This window comes from Manis javanica, chromosome 9 (genome assembly GCF_040802235.1).
Source record: "Manis javanica isolate MJ-LG chromosome 9, MJ_LKY, whole genome shotgun sequence".
NCBI classification, from domain to species: domain Eukaryota; kingdom Metazoa; phylum Chordata; class Mammalia; order Pholidota; family Manidae; genus Manis; species Manis javanica.
Window position 1 is genome coordinate 80,064,765 of NC_133164.1, and position 17,752 is coordinate 80,082,516.

General features: G+C 39.4%; 1 protein-coding gene across 13 annotated transcripts in view; it reads right to left on the reverse strand.

The window, feature by feature from the left end:
- ARHGAP28 (Rho GTPase activating protein 28) overlaps positions 1-17,752 on the reverse strand; it is a 174,386-nt gene that overhangs the window by 41,714 nt on the left and 114,920 nt on the right. For 11 of the 13 annotated variants that reach the window (XM_073212823.1, XM_073212827.1, XM_073212822.1 and 8 more), the window contains 4 exons: positions 14,195-14,287; positions 10,208-10,300; positions 3,902-3,991; positions 653-737 (listed from right to left, as the gene is read on the reverse strand). In XM_073212823.1, the coding sequence (XP_073068924.1) occupies positions 653-737; positions 3,902-3,991; positions 10,208-10,300; positions 14,195-14,287 (361 nt within the window). The remainder of the gene's footprint in view (positions 1-652; positions 738-3,901; positions 3,992-10,207; positions 10,301-14,194; positions 14,288-17,752) is intronic. The other 2 variants (XM_073212820.1, XM_073212829.1) reach the window with 2 other exon arrangements.

Here is a 17,752-nt window from a genome sequence, read left to right on the forward strand (position 1 = left end):
CATACTCACCAAGTTGTGTAAGTATCACCACAATCAAGTTTAAAACATTTTCACCAGCCCAACTTATTTGAATTTTGGAGCTAATGCTGAAAGTCTGGGGCTCTGTTGTATAGAGAAGGGTGTGCAAATTTAGGGAAAACTTCCAAGAATCACAAAAGTATGGCTTCAAGGAGCTTATTTCCCATACGGAGGCCTTGCGATTCTGTACTGAGCTCAGGTAGCATGCCCACCCCTCAAGTGAAAGAGGCCCAGTTAAAAGCAAACCCCATAACCTTGCATGTCACAAGCTGCTGTAGTGCTATACACTTGAGCAAAATTAGAAATTCTTGGAAGTGGCCTACTTTCTGGCCTGCTTGCAACGGTTAACCAGATCCAGATTATGTGTGAAAGAGGCTCCAAATCAAAAGACACTATCCAAGTGAGTACTTGCTAAATGATGTGGTGGTAGTGAAGGAGGAAAGGATTCTGCTTCCAATGTGGCTCAATAAATTTTGTCTAGTGCCATAGAATGAGGTGTTTGGAGGTGGGGGGAGGAGAGGGAGGAAAATGCACTTACACTGTGCCTAGGGAAAGGCCACTGCTACCTGCATTGAGTGCCAGAAGAAAAGCGAGATGACACTGCTCCAGTTCAATGGGGGGTGGTAAAACTTACCACTCACTGCATTCTGCACTGACTGTACAGGGTCTGGTGATCCACTGGGATGAACTGAAAGATCTGGAATAGTCTCAACAGTAGACTGTGAAGCAAGGGAAGAGGAACAGAAAACATTTTACCATATAAATACAGTCTCTTTCATGTTCCAATTGGATTTAGTTCTCGGGTATACAAGAGTTCTTTTCACACAGAGCAATGCTTGATTTCATACAGGACCTGCATCTGATGTCCCGTTTCTGCAGCTCAGGCCTATGCAGCTCACACAGGCTCCTCAAAAGAGAATGGTGTCAAGGTCAAAGTAACCATGTCTTCTTAGCTCTTCAGTATTTGTTGCTCCTACCTTTCCTAAGATGTAGACATTACAGTGCTTGAAGTCACACAGTTTAACTATTATTTATTCTTGATGCAGTGGGTCATACATATGGTCCTAAACTCTTAAGTGACAGCATAGCGGTCTGTCTAGCAAAAGAACTGTGGAGCCAGATTGCTTGAATTCTAATCCAGGCTGTGCCACTTGGAGCAAGTTACTAGAATTCTCTATTGCTTACTCCCCTAATCTATAAAATGAAGATGATAAGAGAACATATTTCAGAGTCATTATTTTAAATGACATACAAATTACATCTACAAATATCCGGTACTCAGTGATCACAATATGAGGGTTAGCTACTATTACTACAATAACATATTAATTCCTTCATTATAAAATACAGAACGATAACTACCCAAAAATTAAGTATGTTTTCTAGTTCAGTTTCCTCTCTTAATTAGCTACTTTCTTCCCAAGTACTGCACTCTATGCAATGTTAGCAAAACTTGAGTAGCTATCTTTTTAGAGACTCCTGAAGCAAGTGACTACTCAGTCTGGATGGGTAGTAGTACAAAACTTACACACAAATCCTATTATTTCTACCAATATAAATATTAATGTGGGAGTTATCTGTGAATATGTGTGAGCGTAAAATCTGCTATTACATCAATAATCTTTTAGGTACTATTCACGTAAAAAGGCTGTCCTTTTTTTTCTCCTAGAGCCTGGTCTTGTTCTCTTTTATTCTCTTATTTATTTGGCAATAACCAAATACCTGTTTCATGAAGGACCCTTTATGTTGTGTGCTACAACTTGCATAAGGGAGTCTCCAAGTTTAGCCCTTGTGTTCTCTTCTCTTTTCCTTATTCTATTTTAAAGGAGATGGCACACTTTGTTGTGTATTGATTTGATATGATATCAAATCCACTTGTTCATGACAAAGAAAAAAAACAGTTGTTTTGATATAAGAATGAAGTCAGATGTGTCAGGATGTCATTATCTCATCTGTTCTCACTGATAAGCACTCAGTAGCTTACGTTATTGATAGTTGGGAGCTTATCAATAAAAACATATGAGGAAGCAACTATGGCAAGGGGACATTACAAGTACAAATACCTAGGGTGAGCACCGTCTGAGAGTGCTGGGCCTGGGCAAGGTGGCTCCTTGCTGATGTCAACAGCTCTGTGAAGCCCTTGAGGCATGAACTCCTGCTGTGGCTCTTAATGGCAGCGGCTAAAGCCATGCAGCCCCCTGCCAAGAAGATCACCTTGTCCACCAAGCTGGCACTCTCGTGCCCTGGCCATGTGCTCTAGCAACAGATGTTTAGTTCTTCAAAGTTGTTGGCTTGTACAAGATGTCTGGGGTGGTAAAGTCAGCTATAGAGAGGTCCCACAGCATCAGGAGCTTTCATGCTAATTAGACTGTGACGGGGAACCGCTGAAGGCATTAAGCTTGCATTTTAGATCAATGACTTGCAGCTATGGGAAGAATGAGTTTGAGGGGTATAAGCTAAAGTTAGGGAGATCACATAGGGGCTACTTCAGCAAAATAGAAAGATGATGAGTTTATGTACTAAGGGAGTTGTAGGAAAAGAAGGGAGTAGAAATATTCTAAAACTATTGACAAGGTAAAATCCATCAGTCTCAGAGATGGGCATGTAGACGGGAGAGGGAAAATGGAGTTAAGGCTAACATTTAGGGATGAATCTTCAGCACAAGGGCACAACCATGTGAGACAGAATATAAAGGATCCCAGGCAAGACCTTAGAACAGAAGCGCCCAGTCACAGGAGTACAGGTCTAGGGTAGATGACTCCTCTCCCTTCCTCCCAGGTACCAGAGTTTATTAGTGACTTACTCTGTTTTCATCAATAAGTGGGGTAGACTGGAGATTATCTCTAAAACAGAGACATTCTTCCTTATTTGTATTCCAATCACAGTCTTAAATGGTAAAGTAAAGTTTAATTTATAGCCAGTAGGTCGGACATCATAGGTAACCCTTAGCCTATCTGTCCCATAACCTTTAGGGCTATTGGAAAGTTACTCATTGACAAGATTCATTCACATTATTTTATGCTTCTTATAAGATCACTGTGCAACAAAACAATCTCATAACTAGAAATTTAAAACACAACAGAAAAGTTCATTCACATGGGTCTAATAGCATTATCTCCCTCTTTAATAAGACTATTCAGAGAGTGTTACACATGTGAATGTCAGCTATCCTATGCCTCAAACTGGACAACAGATGAGAAACTACTGAATGTGTCCCTCCACCTGCCGGTCTACTGTGCCCTCTGCTGCCTTCCATCAACTTGCCATTGTAACAGGGTCTCCTCCTTTGGGTCCATTCTATCGCCCCTGCCAGAGGCCCTGCCACAGATACCAAGTGAGGATGCCTAGTGGGGAAAGGGAGCATGATGAATTTCTGACAAAGAAATGTACAAGTACTTTGTACTCTGTTACTCAAGGCCAAGATGAGTGAATTTGTCCAAAGTGGAAGGTTTGTGTGTATGAGTCCTGAGCTCTAAGGCTGGAAAGCAGGCAGCAGTGGAGCACCTGCAATATCAGGATGAGGGGTTTTTCATTCATCCTGCAGGTAAAAGGACCTCTGGGTTAAGATGGTAGAGTTAGGCCAGGTCATCTATGTGAACTCGGCCAAGATGGCTCAAGTTAACAAATGCCTCCAGGCTTGATACATGCAAAGAACACCTTTCCGTTTCTAACAGCAGTCTTATTACTTTAGGGAGTCCTCTTTTAAATGACATCTATTCATTCCTCAGGTTTGGGTCTCCTCCTAATTGCTCCAAGGTGGTAGCAGCTATGGTTTCCTTGCGATCTTAGCTTAAGTTCTTCTCTGTGGTGAAGAAACTACTTCTTCTTGCCTTGTTCTTGCAATTCTGCCGACATGCGATTGTCTTGGCATGTGATGACTTACCAAAGACCCACTCCTGGGGACTGCACAACTCCCTTCTTCATCCTGGGACCCATCTGACAGGGTGGTACTATTGAGAGAAGCATCATCTGGCTAAACAAAGAAATAAAAAATACCATTCTTATTCAGGCAAATACTTTCTGATGTGTTCATATCTTCCACTATGTGTACATATTTGGATATGGGTAGTGATATACGAAGTTGAGACTGCCTGGGCACAGACAATTGCATCTGGCCCTCCAGGGATCATTACTGTGAGCCAATGAAATTCCAGGCCCTCTGACAGATAGGGACCCTACTATTGTCTGCCCCGAACACCATTTTTATTAACGTATTTTGGTTTTGTTCCAGGGAGTGAGGTGTTAAACCAAAGAAGTTGATGTCTAGGCTTCTTTGTAGCTCAGAGTGATCATGTGACAAGTGTGGTCAATAAGGTGTAAGTGTAATTTTAACAAGAGTTCTTCCAGAAAAGCTAAGGCTTTAAGGACCAAAAAGAATAGGATCAGCTGATATATGAGATGACAGCCAAGTTTCCAGGCATCTTGTTTGAATAAGGATGACCACAGTGATGGAAGGCAGAGATGGAAGATAGAGCCCGGTTGGGGTTTGAACTAAGGCACACCATGGGGCTGCCCTGTCAGACCTGGCCACCTTTCTCAAGCATCTCCATGTGAAGCAAAACAGCTCCTCCCTTTCTATTACAAGCACCCAAACAGAAACTCAACTTGTCTAGTGTAATTTTTAACCACCCTACAGATATCTTTCACAGTGATTAGAATTCAGTAGCAACGGCATCAAGTTGTTTTTTTCATCTAGAAAGCTGGAAGTGAGGTTTTTGCATTACTGAAAGCAAAATGGCTTTATTGAAATTTAAGACATGAACATTCTTTTCTTTACTAAAAGAACGTTATTGCAAAACTGAATATATTTGATACTTAACTGCTATTCATCTTGCTTTACCATACTTTCTGAATTTCTGTAGATGGTATACATTACTTTAGAAAATAAAGGACTCTTTTTTAGAAGAAGCTAAAAACATAAGAAATAGCTTTGGAAATTTAAATCAAGACAGTGAACTGGCAATCATCTACCTTCCCTCACCTCCCAAATCACTAAAAATGGCAGAAAACATATATGTTTTTTTAAGGAGCATATTTTTAACAGTATTGGAAACCAGCAAAGAATTTAAAACCCCTACCTAAAAGCAGCATAAAAGAAAATTCAAAATAGGGAAGTGAAAAACAGATAATGTAGAATGTAACAGAGTAGGAAGGGTGATGGGCAAAGAGTTAAGAAATGTTTACAAAGTAGGAACCAAGTAGACCACCCCCAGCCTTAAATATGTGGACAGCCCCTAATTATAACACTAGGAAAACAAACCCAAATGCAGTCTAAATCAAATGAACTAGCTGCCGTGGGGGTGGCTGGGTTCCTAAGGTGGGTTTAGGGGTAAAGGGGCCAGAAGTCAGGAGGACAAAACAAAAGACAGATGGAGACTTAAAACTGGAATGAGCTTTGCCTGGAAGTAATAAATTAGATTTCTTCATGCCCTCCATTGGCTTTGCTTTTAGGGAGAGTGTTTCCTAACCTACCTGCCCCCTCTACACACCTTAAAGTTAAGTATACCTATTCACTTACAAGAACACACAAACAACTGTGGCTTTTGGGGAAAACTGATCTACTCAATTGCAGAGGAAACACACAGCGATTTCCTACACTAATAAATCAAAAGTCAATAAAGTCCTGCACTACGGCTCTGCAGAGAACACTAGGGCCCAGAGGGCTGCAGTGCCGCCCAGAAGTGTGCTGGCATCTTCTGCCCTGTGGAACACTGCCCACCCCACGTTTCTTTGGATGGAGCCTATGGTGGATCATCTCACCCCTGTGCCGTGACAAGATTGCAATAGACAGGGTTGTGGAGAGGGACTGGGGAGCTAGACAGTAAAAAAACACCCAGGATCCAGTCTTGGTCAGAAACTCCCTAGCAATGGAGGCAACACTTAAAACCAGAGGACACTAGCTGTTACCCAACGGGAAATGTGCAATTCCCTGACCAGCTGGTACTCACACCTGGGCAGACTTCACTGTGTAACTTACGGGCACACATCCCTAAAGCTAACATGTTCTCCACTCAAGATGCTTATATTTGGAAAATAACTGGAAGAAACTATTTAATTTTAGCTGATACTGAGAAATGCTGAAAAAATATTTACAGGGTAGTTTAATTTTTCTGTATGAGCTCACCCATGAGAACCAAGATTAAATAGACATCGTCCACTTTGGATACACACATACAAAAATTAGTTTTTGTTGTTGTTTCTATAGATGCTTTTTTTAAAGATAGAATTTAGTTATTTTTTATTTACCTATTAAAATGTCCCTTGCTGAGTTTAAGAGCTACATGTGATGGGGCTGTGGGTGGCTTATTTGCCAATAATCTGTTTTATGTTGCATCTTTATCCAAGAGAAATGAGAATACACCTCCATTATACCCCATGAATGTTCATGGCATTATATATCATAGCTCAAAACTAGAAACAACCCAAAATGTCTATCATCAGTTGAATAGATAAACCAATGGTATATTTATGCAATGGATTCTTATAAATAATAAAAGGATCAAGCTTCTTATACATTCGACAAATGGATGAACCTAAAGATTATTTTGACTGAAAGAAGCCAGACACAAGAGTTCATTAAATATTTATAATTCCATTTATATGACAGGCGAAACCAACCTACGGTATTAGGAATCAGAGTGGGGCTTGCCTGTGGAGGAGTGTAAGGACACATCAACTAGATAGGGAGAGAGAGAAACTTCCAGGGTGCTGGAAAGGTTTCTATTTTGACTGAGTATGCTTACATAGATGAAAACATTTGCTAAAAGTAATTGAATTATACACCTAAAATGTATGCATTTGTTGTTTGCAAATTATACCTCAATAAAAATCATAAAAATAATTTGATTCCTTAAAAATAACTTAATTCTTATTTTCAGAGTGATTTAAGGAGCTACTGCTGCTATGAATCCAAAACATACATCTACAATAGCAGGTATATCAGAGAGAAAAATGTTGCTCTTGGAAAATATATGTTTGCTGAAGTTTACAAAAAGAGTGAGACAAGCTAAAAACACAATACAATCATGAACAAAAAAATACTAATCTGGAACATAAAGATGAAGAAATCCGAGCACAGACAAACATGAGAGAAAACTTAGGAGATACTGAAATTCAACTCAGGCAAAGCCATATGGGTTCTAGATGGTGTGGGGATACAGAAAATGGGGAGGAGAAATAATTTAAGACCTAATGGAAGACAATGTCCATAACTGAAGAAAGAAACAGCTCTCAAATGGAAAGCGACCATCTCACTGAGCAGTGACCAAGATGCATGAAATAAAGGGCAGGTCCTTGTGAAAGTTTAGAACTCCAGCAACAAATACAAAATACATTCAAAATTCAGAAAAGTTGCAGAGAGGGTAAACAAACAAAAAAGTTTATTCATAAAGGAATGAGACTCATGCAACTAAAATAAGAAAATAAACAAATAATGTCATATATAACAGTCAGTCAGTGAACCCATAAGGGAAATCCTACTGTACAGGTTTTTCCAGGAAAGCTCTGGTTTTCTGTTAATAATGGTCAGTGGCACACATTTCTAACAGGAATATCAACATGGTATCCAGTTTGCTCGCCATCTTATAGAGATTAAATCTGCATGCTATAGTGGCAGTGGTAAAGGAAAGAGAAGTTCATGCTAAAGTTGAGAATCTTGGTCTACCTATTAGTGACTTGTATTTGTGATTAAAACAAACTCCTGCTTGTTTAAGTCAAGTTTCTCTAAATTTTCTTTTCTATGAAGCAAACACAGATGTAACTCATAATTTTGAACAGATGGTATGATTGTATTTACAGTGAATTAAATTAATATCAAATATAGCTACTTGATTTTCACTTAAGACATTGGAAATAAACGAGATTGGCTAGTTAGCTGTTTGAACAAACTAACACCTCAAATGACTAATTCATTTATGTCAACTACACATAAGGAAAATATCTTCTTTCATGTATATAAGGAGTGATTTGTAGAGTAGGTTGATGATGATTATAGATTGGACTGTAAGCCTTTTTCTTAATGCCCAAATTTAGTGGTGTTTGTGATTTAGAGTCAAGGGTCAAGCACTACATGAATAGACTCTTCCTTTATTGTAAGTAGCTTATCAAAAAATAAACATGTTGGATATTAATGAAATGATATTACATGGACTCTTTTTAAAAGAGGTATAACTCTTTTTATTGAGGTATAACTGACAACAGCAATTTAAAGAGTATAAAGTATACAATTTGATGAGTTTTGAAAAATATATACATCTGTGAAACCATCACCTCAGTTAAGATAATGAACAAAACCACCACCTCCAAAAATGTCCTCATGCCCTTTTATCATCCCTCCTTCCCCGCCCCTCCTTCCCCACCCCTCGACAATCCCCAGGTCCCCAGGCAATCACTGATCTTCTTTCCTTCCCTAAAGGTTCCTTTACATTTCTTGTAATTTTATATAAACTGAATTCTTTTTGTCTGGCTTCTTTCACATGGCAAAATCATTTTGAAATCCATCTATGCTGCAGGCCACTGCTTTTTGTTGCTGAGCAATATTCCACTGTGTGGCTATACTACAGTCTGTTCATGCATTTACCAATAGATAAAATTGGGTAGTTTCCAGTTTTGAGCTATTACCCTATAAACATTTGTGGATAAATCTTTGGATGAATATATATTATTCATGAGTGGAATGGCTGAGTCTAAGGTAGGTAAAGGCTTAACAATTTAAGCAGGTGCCAAATTATGTGTCAAAATGGTCCATTTTTATTTTACATACCCACCAGCAGTGCACTGAGAGTTTCAGCTGCTGGAATCCTTACCATCAGTAGCTTTAATTTTAGTCATTTTACAGGGTTATGTAGAGATTTCTCATTGTAGGTTTATTTGCATTTCCATAATCAGTAATACCTTTCATAAGATTATTTATTATCCATTTATCTTCTCTGGTAAAGCATCTATTCAAATCTTTGCCCATTTTAAAAGACTAAAGAAGACAACAAAATTTTACCATGGGAAAATTCAGGGATGTTCTTGACAGAGAAAGTTGATTTTGCTTTCAAAATTAGAGGATCTGGGTGGTTAAGTCAAGGGACCCAAAGTTTGGAAATACCAAATATGACTGAGCTTCTCTCTCTGAAAACCTAGTAGAGTCAACAAAACATATTTAAAAAAATAGGAAAAAAAGAATCCCAGCATTCCCACCATTTGTGGTCAGAGGTAGTCCAGGAATAATGCCAATTTTTTTCCAAAATCCACCTCCCTCCCTATCTAAGCAGCATCAAGGAAGAAAGCAAATGGAGAAAATTTTGAAAGACAACTACTTTCTCCTCCAACTTATGAGGGGAAATGACTGAAGGTATGAGTGTCCACACCTGGGTCCCAGCGATGCCTACCTTCCAGCTAAGCCCCAGGGCCGCTGCAGCAGGAAGGAGAGGACATGCGGGGATTCACCATTTTGCTTTTCTCGGTCTGGGAAGAAGTTAGGAAAGTGAATATGAGGGTGTAAAAATGGAAAGGAAAACAGACTATCTAAGCTATATAGGGAGAGAAAAGACAGCATGGGATAGAGAAAGTGCAGGCAGCAGCAGATGCGAGAAACAGCTCTGGGTTGAACCACAACTAGACAGCCATCCCTGGCTGTAAATGACGGAAGCGTGCTCATGCTGTTCAGGTTGCTGCTGTGGCCCCCCTGAGGAAGTGGGGAGCAGAAGTGGCTCTGGGAAAAGCAGGGCACCAGGGAAGGGAGAGGGACATGGGGCACTTAGCGTTGACAGTATGGTGGGAAGTAGGGTGCCTGATGTTCACCCACACTGGGGAAACAATAGGGAATTGTGGATGCCTTTTGCTGCCCCAGCAGGTGGACCTATGACTCAGTGAAAATAACACTCCTATGAGAATGTTTTAAAAGAAAAGAAAAATAGGTAAAGGAGTAAATCTGTCAAAAATAAATGCCTACAAATCCTTGGTTTTCTGGACATGTTTCTTGTTTTCGGACCCTGCAGTTTTTTATGGACTTAACCATTAAACTTGGGTTCATTTACTGCTGGATGTTTTCCTACAAATCGATTAAAGATGGACAGGTGTGTGGACAGCTGCAGTGGTCCAGCCATCTGAATTATGTTACACTGCTTTGATGTTTTGCACAACTGTGTTAAAGAAATGGCTCCTCCTTTCATCCCTGCCCCCCAGTGCTACTGTAACTTACCAAGGAAACACTTGCTTTGATAACTCCTGGCAGTTCTTTTTCCTCCTGGGTGCCATCCAACTGAGAAGTAAGGTGGTCACAGGAATCACCTGGCTAATGAAGTATATCAGTCATTTTTATCCAAGCACATCTTTCCCAAAGTGATTGCTTATTTAATTACACACTACACTAGAATCTGTATAAATGTGCAGCCATGTGGAGACACCCAGATTTAATAACTACCTGTGCAATGGTAACAGCATTCATCAATTTTTCCAGAATTAATTATACTTATAAATGTCATGCATTATAATAGAAATGGGTCTCAAAAGCAGACACTGCTTAATTATGGGCCAAAATCCAATTTTCTTCTTTAACTAGTGAATATCATGACTGTGCTCCAAGATGCTATGTATCTAACTTATGTGATATCCAATGAAAAGATACAAGTTGAAGCCTACTTGGTAGAACACCCAGGAAGGCCACTATTTTCTTATTAAAGAAATATGGATGGAATCAGCTGGTTGATACTTCTTCCAGAATATGGACAGGGTGCCTGTGAAACCCAGACAGACTATGAACATTAATAGTAACCTATATGCTAAGTAGAGCCAAATGGAAAGATGAAGAAGTTGGTGGATCACACTAGGGATATTAGCTGTAACAGCCTCAGACTTCTTACTTTGTAGGGAAAATAAACTCTAATTGTCTAAGTTATATCAATTAGTGACAAAACTATCCTACTTTAAAATCGAACCAACTGAATTTGCAATGATCTATAAACTAATAGCAAGAATAGTCAGTGTTTTTCAATTCTGAAGTTGGAAATTAATTAGACTGATTACCTTACAGACACCCAAGACTGAAACAAGTATTTCATTCCCATTCACCAAATATTGGGAAAGCTTTGATTTTCATTATGCAGCAAGTGTACTTGGAGAGTATTCTGATTATAATGGGCTGCATTGTAGGCCTTGTGCACATGCTCTAAGATTTTTGGCAGCATTTGCAATACAATGGCATTCCCCAAATAAGTTGCATATGTTTTTATTCCATGATTGAAAACGCACTTTTGCAAAATTAGACATATTAGATATTAATGAAATCATAAACATGAGACCATAGGAACTGTTATTTTTCATCTTGCTTTTCCGTGTTTTCTGACTTTCCCCAAAAGCATATGTACTATTTGAATAAGAAAAACACACATCTATTTTGAAACAATCCTAAAGAGTCAACACAAGAGAACTTAAGTCAGGACGGAGGACTGAGCGCACACCACTCCCAACCACTCAAAATGAGGGAAAGTGTCTATATCTATAAGAACAGTCCAAATGGCACTGGAAGCCAATGAACTGTTCTAATAACAGATGAGAAACTGTTAGAAATTCCTGGAAAATAAAAAGTAAATAATTTATTTTATAACTGTAGAGAAATTTTCAACCTAAGAACAGTATAAGGCAACATTGCTGACAAGGAAAGGACAAATCCACAAAAAGCAAACAGACAATGAACCAAGCTGAGTGAAAAATACAAAGGGCAGGAGGGGTTCCTGGGAGCAATGGCCAGGATACTGTATTGTAAAACATTTCCTCAATGGAGGGGCCAGCCAGGCCTCCCACCAGCTCCCATGATGATACACTGAACAACAGGCAGTAGGTACGTATGGCCCCAAGAAAAGCACGCTAAACCCAGTGAACTACCTGCCCAGAAGATGTCCAGGGTTGGCACCTCAATATCAGTCACTCTGGACCTCCATGAAAGACATGGATGGGAGAACAAAGGAAAACATCAGCTCTGTCTGGAGGGAGAGAATGAAGTCATTTGCCATTCTCCCTTTGGGGTTGAAGGTATGTGCCTGTGTGTGTTGTGTGTGTGTGTGTGCATGCACGCTTGTGTACTCACCTTCATGTGCTGTTCAAGTAACTTCCACTCACACACTATTCACACACCTTACTGACTTACACAGGACTCGAAGTCAGCCCCCTATTTTCCTTTAGGAAAATATCTATGTAACAGCAGACAAATCATATTGCAACAATGAATCCTAAGTCATGAAGTAGCCAATCCAGTCCATTAATAAACACAAATCAGTCACCATGGATCATCAACCACTGGAGAAAATCAACATCATAGAAAAGTATAGTGATAAACATATTGGTAAAACAGAGAACTGGTGGAAGAGAAAAATGCTTATAATAAAGTAATAATTTCAGAGATATTAGAGAGGCTACAGCAACCATAAACCAGGACTACTTAGAACAATAAAGGGGAAATCAGATAAAAAGGGATCCTTATGAATTAATAGTATGATTACCAAGTTAAAAAATCAAACAGGGCCTAGCATTTTTATACTTACCAATTTAGGATTTAAGCCTTTGGACATGAAACCTTATTTACCAGAGATATTTCTTCCCAGATTTGCTCAAAGGATAAAAGGTGCCATCTGCTAAGGAGATGTACGTTATATATGTGATTATACAAATTAGCATCTTTACTATTCTGTTATTCTGTTCAGCTACCCTAGTCATCCTCCCGGGCAAAGAACAGGGCTTGCTTCTCATTCTGTAATCTGGTGAGGAGCTCACAGGAGAGGCTGCAGTGAGACTTTAATGTGCTTTTCCATCTCAGTGAGAGATTCCTGCATGGGTTTAGCAGTACACTTGCCCATTGATGAACCTTTAAAGGGAGATAAACCTTCAAAGAATTGATGAAAAGGGACAGTAATAAAAGAGAAAAGAAATAAAATAAACCCAGATGAATCAGGAGAGTCCATGGCTAAGGTGAGAGTGTCAGCAACGAATGACACCTAAAGGCACTGAGGGAACAAAATCTGAGGACACCTGCTGCCGAGAACAGAAAATGTAAAGACCTCTAACTATATGGAGTGAACATTCTTATGAAAAACATAATGAAAATAGAGCAAAAATTAGAGCCCAAATCTGCAAAACAGGACTGCGCACAGCCCCAGCTGATGACAGGCCACCTCCAGACCTTGGCCTACCCTCAGGCAATAGCAGAGCAGCCAGAGCACGAACTGGCCACATCCAAAAGCCTTGGGCAGAACTTGAGAAGAGATAACGCCTCTGCTAGTACAATTGCAAGATTCAGATAGAGCATCCCCCATAAAATACACGCAAGATGAAAATAAATGTTACAGAAACGAAACATCATTGTCGTCATCATCTTTATCAGATCAAGGACGGTACAGGGGTTATTCTTAGAACAGCAAGAATAACCTCTTCCTCTGGTAAGAAGGGGAAAAAAGCACAGCTAAGGCAAAGGATACTGAAGCATAACAAGAAGGCTCTCTCTGTAAATCCACTGCCATGAGCCCCAGCGGAGCCACCGAAACCCACATCCCTCTGTGTCCCTGGCTCAGGGTGCATTGCCTCAAGAGGACCCATGCCTCATGCCAACTGGTACAAGTCATGGCATGGGATTCGCTGCACAAAATAAAGTCTCCTGAGAAATCTTCAGTGGCAGTTGGGAAGCCAAATTAGCACTCTTAAGCTTTGAACTAAAATGGCCACAGTGGGCTCTAATGCATTGTGTCTCCCCTTGTGCCAGATGGTGCACTTTACCCCATTCACTGTTACACACTTAAGAAGCTGCATTGTTGTCCCCACGAGATATTTACATTTTGAAAATAACTACAATGTCAAAATAAGTCTCATAATAATTAAATTAATATTTAAAGATGCATGGTGGGGAGAAGATTTTCCATTATGCATTGAGCAGAGACCAAAAGTTCAGCGGGCCACCTCTCTGATACTGGGACTCTTGGTGAGCTGCAGCTGTGGCTGTTTTTGTTCTGGTCTGTATGGGTAAGCCGCATAATTATTTGTGGGTTTGACTATTTAATTATTCACTGCTGAGTTGAACAGTCTCCTTTTTCTTTCTTGTTACAAGGTAAATGAACATTTTTTTTCCAAGTTTTCCTGACTGCCTTGAAATAAATAATGACTTTGTCTAATCTCACTCTCAATCCCCCTTGCTTGATCTTACCAGTTGACCATTTCTGCAGGGAATTGCTGATATCCCTTCTTCATCCAGGGTCTCATCCAAAAGAGGAGTTGGGATACAACAATAATCATCTGGCTATTGAGAAAAATGAGAGTGCATTTTTACTCAGGCGCATTCTTCCAAGGATAAGTGTGCATTCAATCATGTGTGATGCATACTCTGTGTACATTCACAGAGGTGTGTGGGGATGCCCATAGAGGTGACCCCTGTGCTCTGCTTTCACCCATTTTTTCAGCCAATACTGAGAGCCCAGTGCAGGCCAAGCATGATAGACAGTGGTCTATGAAAGACATTATCAATTGCTTACCCCAAACCCAGCTGCCTGTCTGTCTTAAAAGGATCCTGATTTTCTTTCAGGAACTTCTCTGTCCAACTAAAAAACACCTATTTCTCAGGCTTTTCTGTAGCTACAAATGATCACATAGTATTTCTGGGCAATGAGGAGTAACTGGAACTCTACCAAGTACTATTTCCAGGAAACTAAAGTCAGAGGGACAGAGTCAGTTGGTGGAAGTTCCAGGAACTGCCAGGAATATGGATATGGTCCCAGGAATGGCCCAGCCAACTTGTAAGCAAAAGGATGAAGACCACACGTGGAAGACACAATGGGAAGGCAGAAGGGAGCTGGAGCTATGCCAAAGCAAAGGAATACCTACCTTCAGCTTCTTCTTAAGAGAGAAAGAAAAACAAATCCACATTTGTTTAACTCATAATTTCTTGGATTTTGTATTACATGCAGTCAAATGAATAGAAATCATCATGTTTTTAAAATGGCCTATGACTATATTTATACAATTGTAAGCCAGTCCCAACTTTAACTAGTTGTTTATAAATTGTGACATTAGAAATAAATTAGATTAAATATTTTGCTAATTAGGTGCATTAATGAGTCACATTATCTGAGTATTAGAAAAAAATACATTTGGACACTGCAGTTCTGCTCATGATGAATAGGACTATAGACCTTGTATTACGCACCCAGAGGTTGATTTAGTATTTGTGATTTAGCGTATAGTAGCTCTACTAAAATGAGGGTTAAATATTCTATTCCTTTATGGTTAGAATTCCAAGGAAAGTAAAGTTAATTGGATACTTAGTTAAATGATAAAACTTTATTGGGCTCCATAGAAAAAGTCACTTTTCACCTTGCTTGTCCATATTTTCTAAGGTTCCAGTAACAATTATGTATTACTTTTATAAGGAGAAAACATTTTTTTTGAAAGGAACAAACATTAAGAAATTTGGATCAAGATAGCAAAATGCAAATACCACTTTCTTCCCCCACTGCAAATCATTCAAAGTGTCAACAAAGATGTCTTTTTTAAAGAGTAGGTCTAGGAACCACTAAAGATTTCTATTAGCAGAACATAGATTATTGGATGTTCCTGGCACAAAAAGCAAGCAAGAATGGTTTGATATGGGTAGAGAAAAACCTGAGCCTGAAAAAAGTTACAAGAATAAAATGTGCTGATCCAGAAAAAGCACATTCCAGGAATGTGAATAAAAAAGAGCAGGGAAGTATCCCCCAATTCCAAAGACAATTGACAAAGTGACTCACAAACATCTTTCTGAACAAATAGGCCAGGAGACCTTTCCTCCCTCTAACTCGGAACAGTGGGCAGCAGCTCAATGTGAGTCCAAGATAAATCCAACAACTGCCCTCTTGGTGACAAAGTGACCACCTGCCTTGGGGGGGACAGTGGTTGGCCCAGTGTGAGCAGTCCTGAACAAGGAAAGCTGAATTGCCCTTCACTGGGACCTTCTAAATGGATATAGACAGGAAGTTATGTTTACCTGAAAAGGAAATAAATTATGATTCTTCAGGACTCTCATTATTTTAGCATTGGTTCCATATTTATGTGTCTTAAAGTGAAGTGTGATAGCTGACACTGACACAGTCTACCACTCACACAGGCCCAGACTCCTATTCACAGGTGAGTTTCTGGGAGAAAACTGGTCTGTGTGACTGCATAGGAAATACACAACCATAACCTATACTAATCAATCAATCTAGTCCTTCATTAATAAATATGAATTAACAGCCAAGGATCAAAATCAATTAACAATAACAATGTAATGATGCCCAAAATAAATAAATGACCCTGAAGGAAATTTCAAGGATAATTCAAAGAAAAGAAGAGAACCTTGGAATTTAAGATTTATTTAGTACCTTCAGAGAACTGAGAGGGTATTGCAACCAAAAAATAAGAAGAGATCAATCAAATAAAAAGGAAATCAGAGGAAAAGAGAGGCTTTAGTAAATTAACAGTATGATTATTATATTTTAAAAATTAATGAAAGGCAGAAGTATTAATACAACAATAGCTGTGAAAAATGAAGTTGAAGGGGTAGCCAAGAATGCAGAACAAACACTCCCACAAACAGCTTGGAAAATGTAAGAGAACATTTAAGACACACTGGGGCTCAATCCAAACAATGTAGCCATCATCTAACAGGAGTGGCAGGAACTGATGAGAAAAATGAAGGGAATAAATATGTTAGAGGAAAATACGCAGACCTGGAAGAATGAATGAGTTCTCAGAGTGAAAGAGCTCACTCAGCAGTGACCAGGATGAATGTCTTCTTACAAAAGTAAAACTGGTAAAACTTCAAGGTTCCCATGATAAAAATAAAATTCAAAAGCACCCACATTTGGATACAATGGAGTTTAATATAGATAGCGTGCTTCCCCACAGCAGAGGGGCATGGAAGATAACAGGCCAATATCCTCAAAATGCTGAAGGAAACTGATTTTGAGCACAGGATACTAGGTGCAGAAATTTAGGAAAAGCACTCATATAATCTACACGTCTATATTTTAAATTACTGAATTTATATCTTCACTAGTTAGTTAAGTACACCAAGTCTGATTCATACATCTAAGATTAGTGCAAACTACCTTATGAAATTTATGATGTTAAATTTTCATTAAGGAACTGAAATGGAAACTTTAAGTAACTGTTCTATTAATGTAGGTAACTGATGACAGAAAGAAAGAGAGTAGGAGAGGATAATGGAGGAACACAGAGAGAGAGGCAGAGAAGAAGAGAGGGCAGGGACGGGAGGAAGGGAGGGAGAGGCGGAGGACATGCTGGGACAGACACACTTGGAGCAAGAGAGAGGGGAGGAGGCACTGGTATTTATGCTATCGAATTTAAATAAGAAACTTAAAAGTTTAGGTACGTTCCCAAGAAACTTCCAAGTCTACTTGCAGAAGCAGGTGCTGAATTTGTTGAGAAAAAAATCTGTGGAGATGTTTATTAGGCCTCATACATTGTAAGTATACCATACTTTTTAAAAAGCTAGTGCTATATGGCTTTTCCGCATTTTTGATAAAGAGCAATCTGAATGTTTAAGCAGTGTACGGGATGCCAGGCTCCCACTGCCCTGCAGAAGCCCCATTTCTCAAGGTAGTACAAGACCTCCACTCACTGGAACAGAGGGTCTTGCTTCCACCTGCCTCATTCTCAGCTCGCTCCGGAACTGGCACTTCAGCAGCGAGACTGGAAGTGCAAACTACCTTATGAAATTTATGATGTT